The following is a 13,319-nucleotide window of genomic DNA, read 5'->3' on the forward strand; positions in this document are numbered from 1 at the left end:
ATGCTTCTGGCCTGAATTAAGTTTGCAGTGCAGATACAGCTATCACTCTTTACTAGTATAATTTTCCAATTTTCTTTGTTTTGTGGAAACTTTAATATGATTTTCCAGAGGTTTTCATGCTTTAATGTTAAAAACATTTTAGTATGTTGCACATATGCACTTTGTCTTCCTGTCCTTGAAGCTCTCTGGACTTAACCCAGCCTTTCTCTTCAGTTTCTTTTAAAGGTGACTTGAACATGCTAATTTAATTTTTGTCACTAGCTGTGATTTAAAGCAGATCTTTGTTACAGCCCATTATAGCCTCTGTGAACATTTGTAATTTGTCTCAAACTAATTTACCTAAAACCTTTTTTTTTTTTTTTTTTCCTTTCTTTCTTAATGCAGGCTGGGAGGACCTGATCCTCTGGACTACGTTAGCATGTACAGGAACCTGGGAAATCCCGCATTGAACGTTCCTGAGCACTGGCACTATGTCAGCTTTGGGTTAAGTGACTTATATGGAGACAACAGAGTACATGAGTAAGTCTCTTATGAGTTCTGTTGGTGTGTGTTCTGTTTTGTATTGCATTTGGGGGACTAAGTAAAACCCTGTCCTACTGTTCTTGTTATTTGATCAGCTGTTTCTTCTGCTGTTAATACTGTGGTCCTTGTCCTGCTAAGGGATGGTGTGTGCTTCTTGCACGTGGAAGATGTACTATGTTCCCCCCTTCAGAATTAGGGCTTGCTTTGAATGCAGTGCATTTCCTTGTTAGTGTAAATGTTAAATGTTGGTGGGGAGAATTGGGAGAATTTTTTACTCTTGTTTAATCTGTTATGGTTATATGCTCAAATCCTGACCCTTCCCCATGCACATTAATGCCTTTCTCTGGAAAACTGCTGTAAGGGCATTTTTCCTGCTGCTGGCACAGCAATGTTAGTGTCAGTGAGTGGACTGTCATTCCAGTGACTGCTGTATGAGATGCCAGTCAATAGTACAGAAGAATAAAATGATAATTGTTTGCCTCTATTCTCTCCAATAACTGAGTGATTATCTTAGCTTGTTAGTCTGAACAGTCTTTAGCATGTATTTTGTATCAGATTAGACAAGCAGTACAGCCTGATCTTATTCTTATATCTTTTACTGATCTTGCAAGTGAGCTGCGGTAGTCAGGTGTCATGATCCTGGGGCTGTGAACACAGCATTTTAACTAGCTAGAAATGGGAAAAGGTTTCCAGAGTTGCTGTTCCTTAGCTCTTAGTTTAGTGAAACTGTCTTGCACTGTTTCATATTCTTGATGAATGATGCAGCAAAGGGCCCAGATTTGTTCCTTCAAGCTCTCCCTCTTTGGTTTGTCTTGTTTAAGTTTCAGCCAGCAGTTTTTCATTCAGACACTTTTCTTGCAACAGCAGCAGTCAAGCAGCCTCTTTAACTGTGTCCGTGTTCTCGAGGCAGCCGCTCCTGTTTGCAGGTACAGCACTGCTTTTCAGAAGACTGAAAAGCCCCTCTTGTAAGAGGGGAGTCTCTACAGAACCGTGGTGTTGCTGAGATCTGTGTGGAGGGTTTGACCTGCAAACCCCATTCACTGATCACTGGGGCAGAGACAAGGCAGGGCAAGAGAAAGGTGAAAGAAAAGAATGGGAAAATAAGTTAAAGACTTTCTTCCCTCATTTCCACAAGAGACCCAGTCCTGGATGTGCAGATCTTCACACATGATGCCTTTTTTCTCAGATCATGAGTTTTCATCTTTGCCACTGAGAATCTGAGGTTGCCAAGATTAGGTCATATATGTATGGCTGCTTCATTTTGCTGGAAGTGAATTTTGTGGGGAGAAAGCGTTTTGCTGACTCCCCCTTTTTGGTGGCTTATCAGCCTGGGACTCTCTCAGGTGAGGCTATTCTTTTTGCTCAGACTCTTGCCTTATGGTTTTGGGAAAGAGTAGGGAGCGCACATAGTGGTTTCTCCTGAAGAATCAAGGATGAGGGGTGGCTTACTGCATTATTATAAATGAAGAAGCAAGTATGGGAGGATGTAGACTCCTAGGTGCTGACTGTAGCACGCACTCTGGCTTCTCAAACTCAGGCTACTCTCGCCAAATACTTTTATTTTGTAGTGGAGAGCTGAAGGAGAAGGGCTGAAAATATCACATGGATGTAATCTCACAATTTAAAAAATCTTCCTAGAACAAGACTTTCTATGTCTTCATACTGTTAAATGCTTTGATTTGGAAATTCATAATCAGGAACATTTTGCTGGTTACAATTCACAGGAATTACAAACAAACAAAACCCCTCCAGACATGGGCAGCAGGCGATTTCTTAGGCCTGCAGAAGGAAGGAGTGGCAAAGTCCCCTCCAGACTCTGGGAGGTCTAGAAGGCCCTAAGCCCCCTGCACACACCTCCTCCTGGGAGGGGAGCAGTGGGGCTCTGCAAGTGGGTCTGCCTTGGCTGCCGGGAGCGCTGCGCTGCAGCAGGAGCCTCCCTTAGGCTGCTGCGGCTCGATGCTGCGTGTGGACAGCGAGCCTGAGGTGCTGGGTTTCTTTGCAGGGCTTTGGCAGAAACCTGTTGAGTATAGGACTGTTCAGATCTGTCAAAGTGATTTCTGTGCCCTGTGTGTGTATGTTTATCTGTTCTCTCTCTGTGGGCTGCAACATTGTTCCTGGGCTCCAGAGCAGTGAGTCTCTGTGTCACTTGCCCTGCAAAGCTCAGCTGTCTGCACCCTATATTGTCTTTAATTTAGCTTTATCCTTGGGGCTATAAAATATAATACTATACGTGCTGTTGGGAAGGCTGGAGCTGGCTGTCTTTATTGTGAATAGTCTCAATATACACTTATGCATGTGGTAAGGCTGTCAAAACCTACACATCTCCTAAACATTGAGCCTGAAATTATCATCTGGTATGTGAGCATTGGAGACAGGCACAGGAGAGATTCAAAAGGAGCTCAGCACCCACCAACACTCCTTGTTCCCGGTGGCAGTCATGGTGTGCTAATTACTGTTGAAACATGACTGTCTACGTGAAGTGCACATCACCAGATGCAACGTGCGTGCAGTGCAAATGAATGTAGTGATTATTCTGTGCGTTCAAGAAGCTCTTGCTCTTTGAGAGGCAATTTATTAAAGCCCTTGTTTAAGAGAACTAGGTATCAGTCTCTGTCTCTTGAAGGACTTTGGAGTTCTGCTGTCACAGATAACTCATGCCATGGGATGGTTGGCAGGAGCATAGGGTGACAGTGGAGTTGTCTAAATCTTTGGAGTATTTCCCTTAAAGCTGGTGTCACTGTCACACTGAACTGGCATCTGGAGGTGTAATTTTTTCCTTTTTCTCAAAAAAAAAATGCAAGAGTGCAGACTGGGAAGAGCAGCGTTGGACCTGCTTGTGACAGTTGGCAGAGTTTCTACAATAGGGATGTTTTTCCGTAACCCTCCCAGCTTTCATCCTTTAGAAGGGAAAAGGTTGTATATTGCCAAAGGCTTTTGAAATCTCCTTAGTTGACTTTGGGTAATGCATAACTTATCTCTCATATACCTCTTCTGGTGCTACAGTACGGTTTAGACTAATTACAATGCAGTATAAAATGAAAAGGACTTTTTGAGGTTTTTTGAGTGAACCAAAGCTGAATAGGAGGCCCCTGTATTTTTATTTATAATGGAATAGCAAACAGATGTAGCAAGTAATGTGAAAAAGTTGATTTTAATTTATATTTTTTAATAAGAACCTGAAAAGTCTGAAGTGGTGCTCTCCCTGTGCCTCCTTGTTGACAGATTTATTTTCAGTTAAAACAGCAGCATTATTTCCTGCTCTGCTTAAATATCAGCTATGCTCTGCTTACAAAACAGGTCTGTYTTTAAGAGTCTACAGAATAACATGGAAGAAATCTGAGAGTTTCAAATGGAGAAACCTTTTTCATTTAAGAACACTCAGTGTTTCACGGTATAATGGCAACCGTGACACCAGCTGTGCTGGGCTGATTGCTCTAAAAATCCTAAATCATGATGTCATGACAGCATTATGGAACCACAGGCCTTTCAGTGAGATTTCATGCCAAGTTGCTTGGATGGCAGTAAGTCTCTCCAGTGACTTGTGCCACAACACAAGTGGCAGCAGAAATCCTTCTGTGACACTTCTGCAAGTTTTCCCTCCACTTTTAACTTTCCTGTCTACTTTAAAATCAAAAATGATGTGCAGCTCTTTGAATTTATGCAACAGGCTTAGAATTGTTTTTTTCTTTTTTTGAACTATTGTTGCTCTCAAAGATCCTGTATGGAAGGGCTGCGTAGATGTGTAACACGTGTGTGTGCTGGCAGAGAGCCTCTGGCCACTCTGGCTCTGGGAGATGTGGCAGGTCCTGCTCCCTCTTCCCCCCCTCGCTGGCAGCTACAGCCCCACGGCAAACTCCGCTGTAGGGAACGTAGCCTTGTGCTTCAGTGCAAAGTGCAGTGTCTCAGTGGCAACTGCAGATTCATACTCAGATGCCAGATTGTTTTTTAGGAGGGTCAAGGCGCAGGCATCTGATCCTTCCTGCCGTTTCCAAGTGCAGCGGTAACTTCTGTCTATGCGGAGAGCAGGCATCTGAGGGAAGCAGCCTCAACAATTATAGCTGGACTCAGGAGACTCCATCAGTATCAACACCAGCTTCGGCTGTTGCTGTGCCACAGGCTGCTCTGGCCCCTGGATTGTGCTGGCACAGGAGTCTGCAGGGCTGTCAAGGTAGCTAAAGCGATAAGTTTTTCACCAGATTGGCTCCTAGCTCCGGTTCACAGTAAGGCCAAGGCCGGATCTCCGGTTAATTATTCCTGTAGTTCAACAAGTGCTCACCCTTTTTGTCAACAATTTTAAAAGTGCATGGAAAATGAGGCCCATGAAACTAAAATCCCTGAAAGCCTTGAGGAATCTTATTTGTATTACAATTGCAAGGCTGTAATTTAGAGCTGTAATAGAAAGCAACATTTAAATTATTGCTAGGTTAAGATAAGTTGTGATTTGAGGCCTTCTCGCATCCTGAGAAGAAACACTGCAAGTGTGTTTTGATGTTTAGCTTTTTATATAAGTTTCAATAATCGGGTTTCCTAGTCCACACACACTTCATAGGGATGAGAGTTTTTTCTGGCAGCTTGTTGGGAGCCTAAGTGCAGCATCACATTTGCATAAAACCGAACAGATTACAGCTGCCTCCGTCTCCAGTACAGATGCATGGTGCCACCCGCGGAGACAACGGGTTCCAGCTTGCTGTGGCCCTTTTGATTTGGGCTACTTACCATTTGGATCGAGCGGGCGCGGTGCGCGCCGGGACAACGTGTTGTCTCTGTGGGTGGTGCCTCCCTATTAAAGGTGAGGGTAAGCATGAGCCTTTCAAGATCTCCAGTCCAGCTTGTGTTCTGCTTGCTTGTATAGATCTTCTGAATGACCTTAACTTGTAAAAGGGCAAGGATGCTTGTTAGAGCTGGGAGGAAGAAAAAGCCGCGCAAAACTGGATCAGGTAACAAATGCAAGGCTTGCGGAGGGGTGGATGTTTTCTGGAAGGCTTTTTTTGAGTATGAAAGGAGTTTGAAAAGAGTATTTAGAAAATAGCCTGAAAGTTGGAACGAGTACTCTCTTTCTTTTGGCTTCTCTTTTGAGCCTGCATGAATGTAGGATGGAGTGGTGCTGACAGCTGTCGCTTTAGTGGCCTCTTAGTTCTGTAGCTTTTCATAAATCTAAAAGCTCACTACTCTTAGCTTGCCAGACTTTAGCCTTAAATTTTGATATTTAATGAGTCCCTAAGCGCATCATAAACTACGTGCCTAAAGCACCACTGAAATATTGCACCAACTCCAAGGTGACAGTGAACACTTCTAAAATGTTAGAGATGGGCTCTGCCGCTCTATGTCTTCATGAAAATGAAATAAAATAAAGGACTTCTTAAAAGAGTAAATCAGGAAGGGGTAGTGGTTGTTGTGGGTTGATATTTTAGAGGAGATCTTGAAGTAGTTTTTACGGAGTTCAGCATATCTGCCTTGAAGGGATGAAAGAACCAGTCACTTTAGTTTAGGAATCAAGTCTACAATTCCAGGAAAATTACTAAAGTCTCAAGGTTTTTTCCAGCTTTCGTGGCTTCCACATTTCTTCCGAATGTGAGATTTAAGAATACGCCATACAGAGGAGACCAAGGACTTTCTTAATAAAAGCTTAGAGGCAGAAACCTTCCCCTCATCCTCAGGTTGTTTCACTGGGCCATTAGCTCTGAAGTCAAATGGCACCTGCCATGTGAGGGTTGGCTACTGGGAAGCCACTTCAGCACATGGAATAGGGAAGGGAATGGAATAGGATGTGTTTGAGACACATCTTCAGGTTGAGGATCAGGAGGGTAGAAACAGTGGTTCTGTTCTCAGGTCAGGCTTTTGTTATCTGTGACTGTGAGGGGTTGGTTAGGGGGAGCAACTGTGAGAGCAGAGAAATTCTGGAGACTCAGCATCACTCTGACGAGCTTCCCCCCGTTCTCTGCGGCTTCCGGCTTCATGTTGCCATGGCTTTGTAGGAGTCTACTTTAGCCAGTACACTGAAAGAAATATTTCTTCTGGGCTTTGTTGCTAGAGATATAGCATTTACCCCAGCAGAAGGAAAYGATGTGAAAAGGGACGATGGTAAACATGAGTTTAAAAAGGAGGTGCAAGAGCTAAGACTGCAGGGATGAGGGTCCAAGGTGGGCACTGAACTCTAAACTTCCTTTTTCTGCATAGTTCTCCTTTCTGCCCATCGGAGATCAACCCCAGATGTAATCTTATTTTTTCCAGTTAGTCTTTTTTTTCTTCTGAGACAGAGGGAAGAGAAGAGCTCATGACAGAGTGGGAAGGGAGAGGCCACAGAATTAGGGTGTTCTGTGACCAAAAAAAAAAAAAAAGGCATTTCCTTTCAATGATGGCTTATTTAAGAATCACTTGAAATTGAAATGGGTGGTTTCAGCTGCAGGAGGGTAATAAGGTCTGTTTTCTTACAAATTTATGTCTTGTGGCTGGATGCTTTAGTGTCGAGGATGTGAGTTGGACTGAGCTTTTTCCACAGAGTGCTCATAGTGGCTGTCTCCTGTGTGGATTCGCAGGTGTCTAGAAATACAGTTGTGCTTCTACTGAAACTTGCTTCCTGGGAGCACATCTCTTCTGTCTGGCTGTTTGCTCCTGCCTAGTTTGTAGAACTGTGTTTTGGGAGCTATTCTCATTTTTGAAGGATTTGGTTGCATTTGACGAGCGAGTTCAGAAATTGTGGGGACGCTTTAAGGAAAAATATGCACAAGTGTGTTTCTGAATGCTTCACTTCCATGAGACCAGGCAAAAAAACAGTTAAACCAAGTGTCCTGCCTATTTACATGCCCAGCTGATAGTGTCCTTCAGATCACCGAGGTAATGCACCAGGACTGTCTAGGACTTGTGTTTCTCTGCTGGAGGCAGACCTCCCTTGAAGCTATGGTCACCATGGGGAAATCCTCCCCCCCTCCTTTCTCAGTACAGAGTGCACTTGGCTTCCAAATGTCATTTGTTGGAGGTAGTTAGCACCGTTAATAATACGGAAGACGTGGGCCACCTACGAAGCAGAAGTCTGTTTTGTGCTGCAGTATAGCTGTGTGTTTGCACGCATAGGCTGCGGGACCAAAGCACGCTCAAAGTGTGTCAGATTGGGGATTTTTTTTTGAAGTGTTGAAGGAAATTCATTTAACATTTACGGCACAGTGGTTGAATTTACAAGAAGGACTGTTTTCAATAAAAAAAAAAAAGAAAAAGATTAAGATTGGAAATAAGTTTATCGCTGAACAGTACTGAATGCCGAACCAGCTTCCTGGTCAGTAGCATATCTGTACATATGTCCTGGTAAGATGAGCATCTTCCTGCCATGCAGGGGAAGGGGCACAATGTTCAAACTGGATGATCTTTTTGTCAGCCGATCTCGTGTGTATATGATCTTGGCACATGGGAGGAGGGGAGGTGACCTGAGCTAAGGCTTCCTCGCTGTCATCTGGGTTAGTGCTGAATGAGGTGGGAGAGCTCACATGTTCTGCTCTGCCTGTGAGCTCAGCCTGCTGGGAAGAAGGGAGACCAGGGATCGGGCTTGGGTCTTCCAGGGAAAGACTGTGCTATTTGATGAAGATCAGTTTGGGATATTCCAAAAAGCAGTAATTAAAAGATAATGTTTTTTTTTTTTTTTCCCAGTAGGACATGAAGGTAAAAGTTTTTTTGAATCCTGTGGCCACTCCAGCTGTAAGATCAAAGGAGGTGGTTTTTTTGTTTTTTGTTTTTTTTTTACCCTTTGGTTGCTTGAATAATGATACTAACAAAATGAATGTTTGAAGAGATGCATCTGAATGCTCTTATTCAGACCTAATCCCCTTTTCTTCCTCAGTGCAGACTTAGCATTGGGAACATGCCTTGCTAACTAGTACAGTGCGAGGCAAGTATTCATCTCTTGATGGGACAGTGGTTACCAATTAGATTTTATTTGAAAATGTGGACTGTCAGTATATCCCTCTCCTAAGCAGCAAACTTGATAGTAATCGCTAAGCTGGTCTGCACATCTACCGTCATCTCAGTTTTGAATCGAGGCCCGATAGGCAGTGACACCAGGCTAACAAAAGAAGGCTGTAAATCTTTGGTGGTCTCCCATTCACATGGTATTCCCCTCCTTGGACAAAGGGGTGGCCAGTGCTCCTCAGCGCCTCTCTGCCTCTGGGGACGGTAAACAGGGACGGGATTGTCTTGGGAGGCATTTTTTGATGAGCTGACAAAGCTGATTTGGGGTAGTTGGGGAACCACCTGACAAAGAGGGCCGAGGTTTAGTGAAAGATTCTCTTAGAGCTCTTAAGAACAAAAAGTAAAGAAAAAGAAACCCACAACTCCTCCCTCAACCCCCTCCTCTGAAAACAAGAAACCCCTGCAAACAAACAAAAAAACCYTTGTTTTTTGCAGGAGGTAAACAGAGCGGGAGGAGGTGGAGGGGGACGCTGCCGTTCTTGGGGACCTCTGATTTAAGCCCGGAGGGTAGGGACGAGCGAAGGAGGGAAGGGTGCACAGATGGCTCATTGTTTTGTCCCGCTCGGCATTCTCGCCCTGCTGAAGCGAAGGGCAATTGTTTTAAGATTCCTTTTGGCCAAGGCAGCTATTTGTTTTTCAGCTATGGCTTGTCCCGGAAGATGCAAGCTGGAAACCAGAGGGACTGTTCTTTAACACCGGTTTGTTTTGGAGGGTCAGTGCTCTATCCAGGGGACCAGGGCAGCTGGGCTGCGAGGCAGCGAGGAGAAGAGCGCGTGCCTAGGAACCGTGCTGCGGAGCCGGGGAGAATGCGAGAACAGAAGGACGCGCATGGACGGGCCGAACGGAGCCCGCTGCCGAGCAGGGTCCTGCTAGGGGAACTGCCGCAAACCCACGAGTGTGGCGTAAAGCTGACGTCTACCTTGCCTGCAGAGATACCTGATGCACTCTATAGCTTTCTTGCAGTCTTTATTTTTTTTATAGCAAAAACATGTTAATACAGAGAAAAATAGTCTGCTATTTCTATACTGTTATTCTTCTTACTGCTTCAGTTGCACTGGTACGGCTCCTTCCCCCTCCTCCCCTGTGAATTGTTGTGGCATTTTTGGAGCAGGGGCCTTTTTTGGCAGAGTCGACAAAAATAAACCGTAAAGGCTGCTGCTGTTCTGAATAGGGCTCAACAGGGGAATTTTACCAGTAGAGCTACAGCAATATAATTATACTGGTAGACTAGTTACAGTAAATTTCCTCATGAAGACAAGCCCTAAGTTGACATTTCCTAGCTAAGTTGAATCCATATGTATAACTTTATTACACAAAAACAGTATATCTCTGGACCTTGAATTCCTTTTTACCCAGAAGAGTAATGTTAAGCAGGAAAGTGAAGCATTTAGTGTTCAAAGATGCTTGGGGAGTTTTCTGCAACAGAGTGGTTGTGATGAGTTGTATACTGAATTCTGTGTTTTACTGAGTAGGTCATTCCTCCTCCAGTGATCATGAGCATGAGGAGTGTGTTAGTGCTTAACTGCATTAAAAAGTAAGAGTTACTGAAACATGCTGTAAGTTGACATCTCTCCAAATCTTACTCTTCTTTGTAAGAAACTGACTCACGTTGTGGTCTCCCTAGCTGAAGTGGCTTGGCTGAGAGGCAAAATTATTTTGACTTCAAAACCTTTAGGGGTAATCATGGACCGTGAAACAAGAAAAAAATGGTGTTTTCATTCCCTCTTTGATTTCAAGAGGCCAAGATTTTTTTTTTTTGTCCTTTTGCTTTTTATTGTCTAACAGGGTGGAGTGCATGTAACATTCACAGGCCAGGTGTTTATTTCTAGAGATCAAAAATCAGTCTGTGATTCCTGCCTCTGAAAGTTTCTAATCCTTCAAAGGAGGGTTAATCTTTCAGGAGAAGTTTATCATTTAAAGGCAGATAAAAATACAGTTGACTTTTCCATGCAGCTGTTTTGTGTTTCCCATTTGGGAGTCTTTCACCAGTGGTCTAAGGCTTTCTTTTTTCTTTCTAGGATTATGGCTAGGGCTTCAAGGGCCTTTCCTTCCCTKTTTAATCAGTTAAGATTTCTTCTGGTGCTCATCAGTATGTTTTTGAGTGCACTCTTTATAGTGAAATGAGACTTGCTAATAGCTCAGCAAGTAAGGAAGTATTGTCTTGATTTTCACAGCTAATGAAGTAAAAGATCAGGGATTAATGTCCAGATCATATAGAACACCTAGTTGCCCAAACTGCAGTTGAAATGTATTGGAATTCAAGCTCCTAAATACCTTTTGTGTCTCAAACTTATTTATGGCTCAGCTCTCGTGAGAGCTTAGTTATATCAGTCCTAGGAGTGTGTTTTAGAGTTGTCTGTGTGATTTATTTTACCTATGTTCTTTAGTTAATAGGAAGGTAGTAGAAGACCCCACTGCTGATACACTACATAGCATGTTGGAGCCCTGATCCTCACCTGAGACTTTAGGTGATACTGAAAAAAGCTAACTAGCTGTCAGCATAGCTTCTCACTCTGGGTTTTTCTCTTGTTCTTTCCACTCWCCTGTACTGATTTTTGAAAGCTCCTTTTGTTCTGTGAATGGATTCCTTCTAGCAGCTGCAGAACTTTCCACAATATGAGTTAGGAAGGAGCCAGCAGGCACTGCAAGGAAAGTTGCTGTTCTTCCTCCAGCCTCCTCGAGCGTGATAGTACCGGCCTTCTCAGTCGCACAGGCCCTTTGCTTCACCTCTCTCATGCAGTGATTTGGTGAGATTGCAGCAGAGCCCTTCATTCCAGGTGAAGTGGAGTTCCTTTTAGGCTATGCAAAGACCACTGTATCAGAGCTAAGGATGCAGTCCTGAAGTGAAATAGGATCCACATGGAGATGACAAGTTGTCTTCTCTAATACACTACATATCATAGTTAATACAGCCTGTGTTGCAGGATCACCTGCAGCTCAGGCCAAGTAAAAGACTTGTTCTGGTTGACCTTGTGGAAATAGGTATAGAAAGCTCTCAGATGTAGCATAAATGCATAGCTTAAGCAAAATGTAGCAGTACAGGAGCTTTYTTTTTGACTAGTTCCCTGCCCCCTCATGCTCTGAATGCAAGTGTGCATCCTTACTCTAGTCCCAGCTGTTCTTTTCAGGTCCTTATAGGGGTGTAAAGATGATGCAACCCTTTGCAGCTTCCCCAGGCCATTGCAGTGTGGCTGTTTGCAAAACGTGCTCAGAGGAAGCAGCCTTGCTCAGGGTGCTGTTTGCAGTGTGCTAGCAGGTAGTGGTCKAGAGCCTGCTCTAGGGGATGCCTCAGCTAGAGCGTGCAGCCACTCAGCTGGATTGGGATCGTTTCTGCTGGCCAGGATATGGGAGCCTGAATAGCTCCAAAGAGAAAGGTATGAGCCCTCAAACCAAAAACATGGTCTGTCCTCTGACTGCTTATTTCATATAGATGTCATATTGAATATGTGTTTTGGGAAACATCAGGATGAAGCGTTTTTGTTTTGTCAGTTTGATTATGACAGCTTGTAATGGGGGGGGGAATCATTGCCTACTGAGGTAGCTACGTCCATACAACATGAAATAGAAAATAAAAGGAAAACTACCCTCATGGGGACATATTTTTGCTAGACTAAAGGGTGACACATACTATGCAACCTCTTGTTTCATGTTTTGGTGTTTTAGTCATTTCCCGTGTTCAGTATTTGTCCATGCTGTGCAGAATGTGGAATTAATTTCCCAGCTTTTCTGTGGCCTTTATAGCATGAGGATACAAGCATTTCCTATGTTATGAGTTTGTCCTGTTACCCTGTGGAGTAGGGAAATAACAGCATTTTATTTCTGAGAATCAAATTCCTAAGTAACTTGCCAGAGATGATAGGACAGTGTAGCAGACAAAAAATTCAAACTCGGAATATTCAGGTACTGTTCAAGGACTTTAAGTGTATCCTTCAGTTTCTTGACTGACTGTTAATAATGAAGCATCTAGATTCCCTTGGCACCAGCATGGCCGTTAGAGCCTTTCTCCCTCAATTGCCATGCATACTGTGCTTATATAGGTGTATATGTGTGTATATATATGTCTATAAATGTATCTATGTGTGTATGCATATATAACTATATGGTGTGCTCCAGAATGAGATAGTAATGCTTCCAAGTGTCAAGAGCTCACAGGGTGAACCTCTGACAGCTAAGCAGGGTTCTGTCCTTCTCCCAGGTACTTCTGCTTTCATGGTATCAACAGCTGAGCCTCAAATGAAGCAACCTTTGAATTGCCTTAATTTCTAGCCCTGCACATTAAAGTGACCTGAAACTGATGGTGGTTAACTTTAATATATATAAAAAAAACATGGGCTGGGCTGGAAACAGCAAGGTTTAGGAGCTGTTTCGCATGTGAGTGGGCAGGAAACTGGGTTYAGAAAAACACATGTGTCAAATGAGCTTAAACAGTGCATTCATGAATTATCAGCTGTGTGTCTTGTCAGCTCTGCTTTCGACACAGGGCATCAGGAGTTGTGGGGAAGTAGTAAAAGTTTATACATGCACTCTTGGACATAGTGCTTTGTAGGCTCACTTTGGTTGGAAGGGACCTGGAGGCTCCAGTTCAACCTCAGGTCAGGGCCAACTTCCAGTCTTTCTGGATTATTTTTCAATATTGGGTTTAGGGGGAAAAAAATGTTTCATCTGATGTATCAACTTTTGTTATTCTATTCACAGTAGCTGGTTTAAAATAACACCATGAATCTTGAAGCTTCAGAGGAAAAATTACCAGCTGAGTTTTGGGAGAAGCTAAATAGTAAGATGCRTAAAAGCAATGTTGCATGTGTGATAAAGACTTCAGTTTGTTTCACTCTTCTATCCCT

At 43.5% G+C, this 13,319-nt stretch overlaps 1 protein-coding gene across 2 annotated transcripts in view; it reads left to right on the top strand.

Annotated features, from left to right (window-relative positions):
* The first annotated feature begins 389 nt into the window (after nucleotides 1–389).
* SUFU (SUFU negative regulator of hedgehog signaling) overlaps nucleotides 390–13,319 on the top strand; it is a 92,107-nt gene continuing 79,177 nt past the window's right edge. For both annotated transcript variants that reach the window (XM_085307558.1, XM_085307566.1), the window contains exon 1: nucleotides 390–519. In XM_085307558.1, coding sequence (XP_085163684.1) covers nucleotides 419–519 — 101 coding nt within the window. In that variant the 5' untranslated portion in view covers nucleotides 390–418. The remainder of the gene's footprint in view (nucleotides 520–13,319) is intronic.

This window comes from Rhea americana, unplaced genomic scaffold (assembly GCF_003343005.1).
Source record: "Rhea americana isolate MKP2758 unplaced genomic scaffold, rheAme1 scaffold_104, whole genome shotgun sequence".
Classification (NCBI taxonomy): Eukaryota; Metazoa; Chordata; class Aves; order Rheiformes; family Rheidae; genus Rhea; species Rhea americana.